Source organism: Trematomus bernacchii, unplaced genomic scaffold, assembly GCF_902827165.1.
Source record: "Trematomus bernacchii unplaced genomic scaffold, fTreBer1.1, whole genome shotgun sequence".
In the NCBI taxonomy this organism is placed as follows: Eukaryota; Metazoa; Chordata; class Actinopteri; order Perciformes; family Nototheniidae; genus Trematomus; species Trematomus bernacchii.
In genome coordinates, this window is record NW_022988040.1 from 42,728 (window position 1) to 54,942 (window position 12,215).

Genomic DNA, 12,215 nt, shown 5'->3' on the forward strand with positions numbered 1-12,215 from the left:
CTTGATCGTCTCGTGGTGGTCTCTTTATAGGGCTTTGCTTCAGTCTTACTCATACAGGGGCTGTTTCTCAAAGTCGAGGACGCTTCCTTCGTAGGACATGTCCTTCCGAGTCAGGTCCTTCAGAGGCTATAGGCAAGAATCCTTCCTAGCATTCGGAGAACGAAGAATGGAACAGGCTAGCAGGTGTGCAGGTGTGCGTCATATGAGAGGCCCCGCCTTAAATTGAGCGCGATTTGTTTGAAGACTCATAACTGATTTGTGAAGATCGAAGATGTACTTGAGTAACTGTATTTTGTAAAAGGATCATCTCTCCAGGAGAGAACCACTAAACTAACATAACACGTCTCCTTCTGTTTGCAGCCTTGAAAAAGTCCTGGAGGATAAGCAGCCATAAGAAAATCATAAAATCACCATCACCAATCAATAATACAATGTGTATTCATATATCATACTTGATGTCTGCAAACCTCTTTTACACATATTGGTGCACATTGTAGCATAAACCACAAATATCAACAAAAGAGGCAAAGTCCAAACAAGGTTCATTTTAATTATTTATTTGGAGGCTCTGAAGGATCCTTCCTTGACATTGAGAAGCAGCCACAGTATAAGAAAAGCTATTACAAAAGGTTTAAAAATAGAAAAGCATTTCCTTGTGTGTGTGGTTTAGGCATGGATGTATAATAAGAACTGGAAACAGCGTCGGAGGCGGGGTCTCGTTCTTTCCTATGAGAGCTGCTCATTGGCGCATGAAGGCAAAATGGCCCAACTTTTGAGAGAGTGAAACGTCACAGATTACCCATCATGCCTGGCTGTCAGAGCAGAAGAACCTGTGGGTGTTTCTCAATGTCGAGTACGCTTGCTTGGTAGCACATGTCTTCCGAGTCACTTGCTTCAGAAGCGAGGCAAGAATACTTCCTGGCATTCGGAAAACAAAGAGTGGAACAGGCGAGCAAGTGTGCGTCATATGAGAGGCCCCGCCTTACATTTTCCGCCACAGATTTGGGGAAATTGGTCCGTGCGCAAAGCATTGCGGGGATTTTAAGACCGCAGAGTCTACACATGTGGAGCCTCGAAATTTCTCCCTACGAAGTACGCCGGGCTCGGTAGAATTCCAAGTATGCTGGACATTGGAACAGTCCTTCGGCGGCACTCGATGACGTAGTATGCTCGAAATAGTGGCTCTGGAGCAGCTTTACTCATTGAGAAACGGCCCCGCCCCTTAAGCCCCGCCCCCCGAGCTCCCACTCTCGGCTCACTAGAATGAATGGAGAGAGAAAATAAATCTAGATTCGGCTTTTAGTGCATTTTATAACTTTAAGGACCGAATTATTCTAATCAAGGCTATAAAATAGTTCATACTGGGTATTTTATTGAGTTAAAAAAAAATATCCACCGATTTACAGACGTCTCTTTCCCCATGTTAGTCAATGGGAAAAAGTATTTTTGGGTTGGGTGACGTCACGGACTGATACGGAAGTTGCAGTACCGCCGTTTGGACACAACCCATTTTGAGAGTCCGGAGCACTTCCTGGGGGCTTGGGTTTAGGGAGGGCGGCGCCCTATCGCCCCCTATGGGCCAGCCGCCACTGGGTAGAAGTACAAAGTAGCAAAATATTGAGATACTCAAGTAAAGTACAAGTATTTCAGAATTGTACTTAAGTACAGTGCTTGAGTAAATGTACTTAGTTACTGAACACCACTGGGTTTAATTCACTACCTAAGTATATTATATTTACATTCACCAGCACAAACAGGTACAGGTTTTTACAGTTTGATAATACAAAACAAATAAAACTCCAAATCGCATGCCTTGGTACCAAATGCCCCAAAATCCCAAATCTTACCCAGAAGTCAGTACCAATTGGTAAAATAAGAACAAGCCCTTATTTTTGTCATGACCCGGCTCCTATGCCTGACAAAAATGTGAAAGGATGCAATGGATGCTGGTAAATTAAAGTATTGTATGTAATAAAGTAAACATGTACTTGAAAAAAACTCAAGCTAATACCAAAGGAAGGCCGATACGGGTAGATGCTCTCAGGAGGGAGTCCAGGAGAAAAGAGAGAAGGAAAGTGGCCTTCGCTCAGAATCTGTGTTACCTTCAAGGACAAGTGGAAACATGTACAGGTAACAAAACAGAGGACTAGGACTTCAACTGTCACACACACTCCACAAGGTTTTTCCTCAGCTCAAGTTGAGGTCTTCGTAAAGATACGGGTCCAGCTCACGGAGAGCATTGATCAGAACCCTGCTGGCTGCAGCTCCTTTTCTTCGCACCGCGTCCACCATCTCTCGTGCTCCGTCAATTTGGGGTTTGGCTCTGGCCGACGTCATTTCAGAATCATTGATGACTCCAGACTGAAAGAGTTTATCCAGAAGGTTCTTCAGGAGAGTTGGAGTCACTCTTTGAATGAACTCTGCCCGAACTGAGAACAGCCACTCGACTGCTAGGACGCTGCTCTCTGCTGGGACTCTGCTCACTGCTGGGACTCTGCTCTCTGCTGGGTCTCTGCTCTCTGCTGGGTCTCTGCTCTCTGCTGGGACTCTGCTCACTGCTGGGACTCTGCTCTCTGCTGGGACTCTGCTCTCTGCTGGGACTCTGCTCTCTGCTGGGACTCTGCTCTCTGCTGGGACTCTGCTCTCTGCTGGGTCTCTGCTCTCTGCTGGGACTCTGCTCACTGCTGAGACTCTGCTCTCTGCTTGGACTATGATCTCTGCTGGGACGCTGATCACTGCTGGGACATTTCTCTGGGACAATTCATGCCTTGGATCTGGAAGATAAACAGGGAAAACACTTTTGTTAACCAACAATCACATTAAACTACGGAGCCCTGGAGGGTTCATAGAGAGAAAAATAAATAAAACGAGGCCACGCTTTATTAACTTGTGCGCACAAGATGTAATTCGTGGCCTCAATTTAAATAAAACGAGGCCACGCTTTATTAATTTGTGCGCACGATATACTTTCTCGTTACGCCATTTTATTAGTTTAAACGTAGCAGCCTCGATCTCTATTCAGCTGTTCTAATGAAGGGAAACACAGTGAAGTAAACAGTAAAAGGCACAGCTCTTTGCAGCTGGGGCTGCTCTTCTCAGATTCTGCTGAGTTACACGTTACTGCCTCCAGTGCCCTGTACGACGAAGCCAGTTCAACAGACCCTGGATATGTTTGAGTTACCCGGCTTAACTAACGCTAACAAACGCGATCTCGCTAAGCGGTCCTACGAAGCTGGTTATCAACTCAGTAAATCAACCAGGGTTTCTCTGTCCGGCTGAGAGCGCGTTCACGTGAAAGAGACAGGGTTAGCAACATTTGACCAATCACAAACATGGAGAAGCGTGCTGACAGCGCAGCGTCATACTTCATGAATGAATAGTAAATAGCAAATCCTGCATTGTGTGGGACATGTATTTTATGGGCAACCTGCTTCTGTAAAGTGGCATGTAACCGTATAATAAACGTATTATATTCTTTGCAAGCTCTTGCGGGGCCACATAAAATGAAGTCGCGGGCCGGATTTGGCCCCCGGGCCTTGAGTTTGACACCCCTGCTTTAGGGGCTCCGTATTAAACAGATCTCTTAAAAATGTAAGTAATTCGACATTCCCAGAGGGGGATTTCTGTTCACTTAAAGTTATAATATGTAACATTTCCTCATTAAAATGTATAAAAACTCCTACACCTGTATTATTTATATTTTGTTGAGTTGTGTACAAACATTATCGCAAATGGTTCAGAGAGATGTGTAATTTTAATCGAGGTAACAGTACGTTCATCACGGTCTCCTGTAATGGCGGCGTATCCACTTAAGCATTAGAAGCTGAAGACTACAACTCCCATAATGCCACGCTGTTTCACCACCGCACAATACTAGTTTTTATTATGGTTTTAGAATATAACAGGTTGTGTGTTTAATGTAGTAATGATGCGCTGCCATGGAGCCTTAATAGAGAATGCTATGAGATGGAGCTTTAGAGTTATCCAGTCTATCACTGGGTCTGAGCTCAGGTGGAGTCTTTACCTTCCAGTGACACGCGATAATCCCAGACTACGTTTCCACCTTGGTCCTTGACCTTCAAAACCACTCTCTCTGTGCTCGTCGTCAGGGAAACTTGAAATGTCGGGTGGTAGTTTGGTCCAAACCTGGAATCAAATCTTTTACTCTGGAAACCAGAAGCAGAAGTTAAATGTTTATCTGGATCTTTCCTGATTGTGAATCCACATGCAGATAAATGTGTGTTAATGATCACTGTGTTTCTTTAGAGGAGTATCAGTGACTCACCTGAGGCTGAATGAAGAAGCCCTCAGGTTCACAGTGCACACTGTAACTGTGATCAATGTCCAGCTCACAGTCGGAGGAGATTGGGATGTTCACAGCACGTCTGTGTTTTTTAACAACCTTCAGAAACAGGACATTTTGATCAATTTAAAACAACATGTTGACAGACCTGCTCTACAGAGATATAAGAATTACAATCAATTAAGAATAACATCATGAGGACATATGTGAGTAGATTAATGAAAGTGTATAGGTTAGATATTTTTGGATGAGATTCCAATTCTCCAACACATTTTTTTATATATTTATTAGGGTTGTTTACGGAGCCCCTAAAAGGCTCATGAAGTATCTTGTGCGCACGATACACTTCAGAGACATGTTTTGTCTATATCTGAGACCTATAAGTATTGATGAAGAACAGTATAATAGGGGACCTTTAAGGCTTCGATTAGGGTTGGACTCCCAAAATACTTCCCTTCAATCTTTCAGTTGTTGAGTGTTTCAACTGAGCCTTTCAGTATTTGCTAACCATCTGATTTACTGTCGATGTTAATGATGTAACCTGCCATTCATACATTCATCATCACATTATTGATTTAATACTTATGTTATTCTGTAGTTTATATATTCTGAGCAGTTCATGATTATTTCATTTATAAAGAACCGTTTTATGTGTTTTGTGTGTGAAGTAAATCAGCCTATGTTCACAGAGTAAACTCAGATTCTCAGATGATGAGACTAATCGTGTTCTCATATCATCTCTCTCAGTAGGGAGCTTGGGGACACAACTTCTTAACGTTTATTTTTACGTATTTTAAAGTATTAAGGTATCGAGTTTGATAACCAGTAGAGTGTGGCACTCCACGTAAATAATTAATAATTCATTATTAAATCTGCATGGGCTCTCCCCATCCGTCTATGGGCTGGGGGGGGATCCCCCGGCACTGTTTTTTGAGCACACTTTCTGCGAGGTAGGCGCAGCAGGGTGTGCTCTGTCAGCCGCAGCCCAGATTTCTCCTCGGTCACAACCGGGTTAAAGGAGAATGTGGGGCAGCAGCTGCTGACCAGAAAAGCCGGTCAGGGGCAGTAGGGTGGAATGATGTTGTTGGACGACAGTGCGCGTATACATCAGGGCTCCACCCACTGTACCCATAGAGTCCAGTAGAGGGCGGAGCCTGTGAGAGATATAACGTTGGGTTACGTATTGTAACCCTTGTTATATTAGCACAGGCGGAGCCCTCTACTCAGGCACTGTCTGTCCTATATCGCTCGCTGAAGAGAGGTGTAGGATGATAGTCAGGAGGCGAGGCCTCCTTTTATACGGTGTGATGCGTGCGCATTCAGGTAGGCCCGCCCCAAGGCCGGCTACGTCTATAGAAATCTCAGTAGGTGAATGCTTGCATAGAGGGTAGTACCCATAGGGTCCAGTAGAGGGCTCCGCCTGTGCTAATATAACAAGGGTTACAATACGTAACCCAACGTTTCATCCCTCCAATTCTATTCTATTCAGTAGGGAGCCTGGGGCCACAACTTCTCTGTGGAAACAGCTGTGGTTTAAAACAAGCATTTAGGCTGATGGTGAGCACATTACCTCCTCCTCAAGGACGTTGTTCTGCAGCAGAAATACATCCAGTATTTGTTCCTCTCGGCCCGGGGGTCGTAGGAGCAGCAGAATTTGGCCCTTTATTCGCAACTTTAGAAGCCTTCTCAATTTATCGATGATGAGGCCAAAGAGAGAGAGGTGAAGCACCTTCACCACCACGTGAGTGTGTGTGACCTCCAGCGGCTCCAAGATGCTCAGGCCTTCATCAGTGATGTGGACGACAGACAACAGGCCGTCCAGGAGCAGCGCTGTGGAGCAAAGAGCTGGTCATCTGTTGCATTGCTGCTAACACAGCTTCATCATCTTCAATGTCACACCACTTTAGCTCAGAGCTAATGTTCATCTAATGTCATTCACTTCGGAGCCTCACTGGGATGTACCAGTTTATATCCTTCACCTTTTATTAGTAATGTATAATTATTGTTCCGTCCCCCTGTGATCTTTCTGGATGTGAGCGTGCGAAATTATTGTCTAATTTACAAGACTGCTGAAATGTTTGTAATCTGCAGCCAGAGCAGCTTGACTGTGTCCGGTCTCATGTCTGAGTGATTCTCTAGATGTGTGAAGAGTTCTCTAAAGCTTTCAGGGCGTAGAAAGTCTAACTTATAAATGTTGTTGTCTGTTGTTTTGTTTTGTACATGCTTCAGCCAGACTGACAATGTAAAGAGCAGAAAGAGCAAGAGATGGATAACAAAGTCATAATTAATCAAACTGCTAGCTGAGAGTGAGAGTTAGCGTTGAGTTAGCACTGTTAGCAGCTAAACATGCTGTGGACTGACAGGTCACAGTTTAAATGTCTTTAATATCCAGTGAGGAGACTGCAGAGGACCCAAAGAAAATCCAACTCAGTATTTAGAGCTGCATTGCATCGTATGCTTCAATAATGATGTCATGAAACACATCCACTAAATGGATGTTTTAATCATTTCATTCTACTTCTTTTGGAGACTCAACTATTTTGAATGTAAAGAACAGATTTGGTGTCTGAATTATCTTATCAAGGTTCAAGGTTCTCTATTTAGTCATACGTACATAGCTACAGTGTAGTTGTGCCAATGAAAATCTTGTGTCACAGGCTTCTCCAACAGAGCAACACAAAACACAGATACACAGAAAAATATAGTGCAAGTAAATAGTAAATACTAATACAAAAAGAAAAATAGTTTTAAAAAAGTGAAATAGTGAAATAGTGCAATAAGAGTCTATATGCAAGTTATTGAAATAGGATATAAAGGTAAATAGATAAATAATTTTTAAATATGTGTTTAAGTAGCAGCCAGATGAATATTAGGAATGTTGTTTCAACTGTTCAGGTGTTTAACAGATTTTGCTTCAACAGTTCTGGTGGTTAACAGTCTTATTGTCTTTGTTAAACTAGTTAACTTTTGAACAGTAGTGGATGGTATAAGGTGCTAAACATTATATAAGTGTATTTGTTAACACTGCAGATGTCTTTACCATCCTCTATCTCGCTGTGTGGCAGGTGGAGCTGGCAGACGGCAGCTTCATCAGAACTCTTCACATCGAACAGCGGCCCTGCTGCCTGCTTGCCAGCTGATTGGAGGAGGCTCTCATCCCAAGTGGCCGCCCTGTACAGAAGCTCCGCCTTCTGAGCCATGACGAACACCAGGCCAGTCGAAGCACACTGGAACATACCTGGACCAGGACACCTGAACCTGTAGACACACAAGAGACAAGTTACTACAACAAGCCTTCACTGGCCTGTGTTCTGACTGACAGGTGTTCATCCAGCTGGAGTCTGACCTGGAGGAGGGTTTGTTGAAAGATCTGAAACACCTGATGATTACAGGAGCATCACTGAAGATGTGTCCACATGCATCAGAATGTGTGTAAACACATTTTCATTAAATTAACAAAATGTCTAGTCCAGCGAGGATCTAGACTGGTACAAGAAAACAATCCTGCACACAGAGGCATTATCTTATTGATGTCTGCTGGAAAGAGATTGGATGCAGTACCTCAAGGTGAAAGACTTGAAATTAAACACAATTAAATAAATATATATTTTCAATGTGTTTAAAATAATATGTGGTCATGTTATAGGATTACCTGTATGAAGACTCAGTTGTGTGTTCAGGTGAGAAGGATTCAGGAGCCTGGAACAAACAAAGTTATTTATTTTATTAGAAATCAAGTTAAGCTCTAGCTTCAACTCTCAACTGCTCCTCTCTCACCTTTCTGTCTGTCTTCACTTCCTGTTCCACATCGGAGTCACCTGATGGAGAGAAGAGGTGACAGAGAACAATAATAATAAAACTATAATAATTATTGTACTATAAATACCTTTTAAGATCAGATGTATTGTACAATATCTTGATGAATGGAGGGTATGGTTCAGTACTCACAGTTCTTCTGTATCTTGGCTCTGATTGGCTCGTCATTGATCCTGCAGGGATGAACACAATCCAACAGTTTGAGATCAAGTTAAAATAATAGTTAGTTCTTTGAGTTAGTCAGCTTCAGAGTCCTGACTGATCCAATGCTTTACATCACATCATATCTTCTCTGCAAACACTACGACTGACTGCGCACAGCTCTCAGCTGCATTAGAGAATTCACTAGGCATTAGTCCAGGAACATAGAAAAACAAACAGACTTCCTTTTTAACTGTAACATCCCATTTGTCTGTTAATGAGTTGCTCCTGACTGAAATGTGGCGTTGCATTGTCAGCTTGTATTATATTGCTTGATAATAATGAAAGTAAAGAAACACAAGATGAACAAAAGGAGAAACTGCAGACAAATGGTAACATCCATGATTTGTTGTGCTAAGCTAGGCTACGCCTGGAAGGTGGACCTGGAGAGATTCCCCAGTGAGAGGAACACCTCCACCTCCCTGTGTTTAATACAATACTGCTGAACCAGCAGAGAGTCGACCCCTTACTGACGTGAGAGTCTCCAGTCTGAAGTCTGGACTCTCCAGAAGATCTCTCAGCAGCTCCACTCCTGAATCCTGCAGCTTGTTCTCTCTCAGGTCCAGATCTCTCAGGTAGGAGGGGTTGGACTTCAGAGCTGAGGCCAGAGCAGAACAGCTGATCTCTGACAACCTGCAGCCTCTCAGTCTGAATAAAGAACACATGATCACATGGTTAGTTTAAACTATTCAGTCAGTATAAGCATCTTTTAGCTTCATAAAAATGTTGGAAGAAGCAAATACTGAATATATGTTTTGTGTTTGATTGGAAATACTTATTAATTGTACTCCTTTGTCTTTTATATAATGTAGTAAAATGAAGCTTGATGGAGGTTCAGTGTGAATTATGCAGAGTATAATTCTTATTGTAATGTTTACATTTAAAGCTGAACATTGCTCTGCCACTGTCAGGGAAAGAAACCACAGAAGAAGAAAACAGACTTTAGCATCAAGATACTCCGTGAGGATCAGGATCATATCAGCCTGATGTCTGCAGCTCAGAGTCAACACAACTCTCACATATTCATCTCAGCACAGAAGTTAAAGATGGAGAACTGACCTGAGAGCCTCCAGTCTGCAGTCTGGACTCTCCAGAAGATCTCTCAGCAGCTCCACTCCTGAATCCTGCAGAGCGTTGAGACTCAGGTTCAGAGCTCTCAGATGTGATGGGTTGGACTTCAGAGCTGAGATCAGAGCAGAACAGCTGATCTCTGACAAACTGCAGCCTCTCAGACTGAATAAAGAAAACATGATGTAAGTTTAGAAAAACAAAGTTTCAGCTTAAAATATTCAAGGTTCAATAATCTGTTTTTAGCTGGAGAAGTAGAGAATGTAGGAGTTTATAAAGTGGACATCCTGACAGGTTAAAAACTGTAAGATCCAGAAAGAGAAAAGAGCTCTCATTAATATGAAAGACAACGTGCTTCACCTTCAATAAAAAGTGGAGACTTCACATCTGAACCTCTGCTCCATCTACACTAACTCATGATGTGCAGCCAGACTAATACAAACCCACTGAAACTGATTCAACTCAAGATCACACACTTTACAAATATGACAAATATGTCGGGATGAATTTAGAAGAAATGTGATAAAAAATAGACAGAGAATATTTATTTCAGAAATAGTGGAGCCATACATCCAAAGCATCTTCAGTTTAAACTCCTCAGTCAGTATGAGCATCATGTAGCTTCATACAAATGTGAGAAACAGCTAAAACTGAACATATTTGTCAGTGTTTGATAGTTTTAATAAAAATATTTAATTATTGTATTCATGTGTTTATAATGTCATTTATTTAAAACACATGATGGAGAATATAAGATGAATTTGAGGTTTTTAGGAGGTTCAGAGTGAATTATGCAGTTTGATTTTTCCTTAAAGAGCAACTTGCAGGTTAGAGACCCCAGTGAATAAATGTGTAGGAAAATGATGTATACACTAGATTTTCAAAACAATATACATAAATAAACACTACAGTGACATCTGGCGTGGTTTCTGTAAGACATTTTTACTTCCGCATAAAAGAAGACCACCCGCGTGTGACGTCACATGAGGGAGAGCGGCCGGTCTAACGTATTAATAAACATGGATCACAATGCTACTTTTGACACAGAAGAGGTTGAAATGTATATTCGAATGCATATGACGGACCACAACCTTATAATTATGAGCCTGCTAGGCGTCCAAGAGACCAGAGGCCTGTACTACGAAGCCGGATTGTCGCTTAGCCGGCTGACTTCAGGGAAAACTCAGGCTTTCCGGTCCTACGACGCTGGTTCTCTTTTTAGCAGGCTAGATCTCCATGGTAACTTATGCTGAGCGGCTAACCTCCTCGGGAGGAGGTTTGGTTGCAGGCTAAGAGATCAACTCAGTGAAAGCACCGCCTGCTGACCAATCAGAGCTTCGTGTGCGGAGTTTAAAGCTATCAAGTCATATAACAGGATAGAGGAAATACAGAAAAACTGCCGTTGCAGGAAAGACGGCCGGCAAAAATCAACTGACTGTGTGAACGTGAACATTAATAGAATATCCCCTCCCATCTTCAGAGCAATCTGACTATTATAACATTAGCGTTAAGAAAGCTTACTTAAATATCTGCCACAACATAAGTAACCGGATCAGAGTAACATTAAGTACAGTCCGCTGCACTGTGAGTGCAGACGGCGATGTGTCCCATTATCATTCATATCATATCACATCATAATGTATCATATATTTCCTTATCTGAGTCAGCTGAGCCGTATCTAGCCGTGCAACACTCACAGTGTCACATACTGTATGCAGAAGTATTATTTTAAGCAACACATTAAGTTGACGAAACACTCGAGTCAAATTCTCCTAATTAAAGTCAGATCCACTCGTGTCTTAGACGGGGCAGTGATATCATAAACCTGTTAATGTACGCATTCAAACGCTTTTTCTTTTACCAGCTGCATTCACCTTGCAGGTGCAGCTTTGTGGCTTTTATCCTGGATAAAGTGTTTAAGTCATGGATGTTTAAAGTTTAACGTCTTCATAATTGTCTAATATTAAAGTTCACTTTTCATTCAGGAAGTATGACGCTGCGCTGTCAGTACACTTGTCCATGTTTGAGATTGGTCGAATGCTCCAAATACCACCCCTTTCATGTGAACGCGCACCTAACTAGATAGGACACGGCTGGCTTGAGCGATCCACTTGATAACCAGCGTCGTAGTACAGCTTAGCGAGAGCGCGTATGTTTTGGATTGGGCCAACCGGCTAACTCCAACATATCCAGGTTAGGAAAATCCGGCTTCGTAGTACAGGCCCCAGGAGCAGCCAAGGATTAGAAGGAATAACGGCCATCGGAGAGAAATGGAGCTGTGGTGTGAGGAGAACCAGTGGAGAACAGGGCAGCTGTCTTGGTGAGTGACCGGCGTTAGCTACAGTTCATGTTAGCTAACGTCGGTCACATCACAACATTGTAAAGTTAGCTATCATATATCAGGCTATAACTAAAGTAGTATTGATCATATAGAAACGTTACTGGCAGGACTGTTGATACTGATCCATGACAGAAACTAATGCGCAAGTATCAGCCGTATCTCGCGTTACCTAATGCAACTACTCCACACTAACGTCTGACGGTGCTGTGTACCGAGGGGAGAGAGAGGAGCAGAAGGGGGGGAGAGAGGGAACGAAGGGGGGAGAGAGAGAGAGGAACGAATGGGGGAGAGAGAGAGAGAGGGAACGAAGGGGGGGAGAGAGATGGAGCGAACGTGGGGTGGAGAGGAAACGAAGGGGGGGAGAGAGAGGAACGAATGGGGGGGAGAGAGAGAACGAAGGGGGGAGAGAGAGAGGAACGAAGGGGGGGAGAGAGAGAGAGAAGGAAGAGGACGAGAGGGGGGAGAGAGAGAGGAAGCAAGGGGGGG

General features: G+C 43.0%; 1 protein-coding gene across 1 annotated transcript; it reads right to left on the reverse strand.

Annotated features, from left to right (window-relative positions):
- Positions 1-1,468: 1,468 nt before the first annotated feature.
- Positions 1,469-8,773, reverse strand: LOC117472334 (NACHT, LRR and PYD domains-containing protein 1-like). The gene is made up of 8 exons (XM_034117480.1): positions 8,252-8,773; positions 8,081-8,121; positions 7,956-8,002; positions 7,344-7,561; positions 5,874-6,133; positions 4,286-4,402; positions 4,025-4,166; positions 1,469-2,774 (listed from the first exon to the last, which is right to left on the reverse strand). The coding sequence occupies exons 4-8, from the start codon at positions 7,537-7,539 to the stop codon at positions 2,188-2,190; spliced, it is 1,302 nt and encodes a 433-aa protein (XP_033973371.1). The 5' UTR covers positions 7,540-7,561; positions 7,956-8,002; positions 8,081-8,121; positions 8,252-8,773; the 3' UTR covers positions 1,469-2,187.
- Between the last annotated feature and the right edge of the window lie 3,442 nt (positions 8,774-12,215).

Coding starts and splice junctions, on each gene's coding strand:
- LOC117472334 (XM_034117480.1), bottom strand. CDS start 7,539: ATGTTCCAGTGTGCTTCGACTGGCCTGGTGTTCGTCATGGCTCAGAAG. Junction 4,403..5,873: donor ACAACGTCCTTGAGGAGGAG/GTAATGTGCTCA, acceptor CTGTTTCTGAAG/GTTGTTAAAAAACACAGACG. Junction 2,775..4,024: donor TTATCGCGTGTCACTGGAAG/GTAAAGACTCCA, acceptor TTTATCTTCCAG/ATCCAAGGCATGAATTGTCC.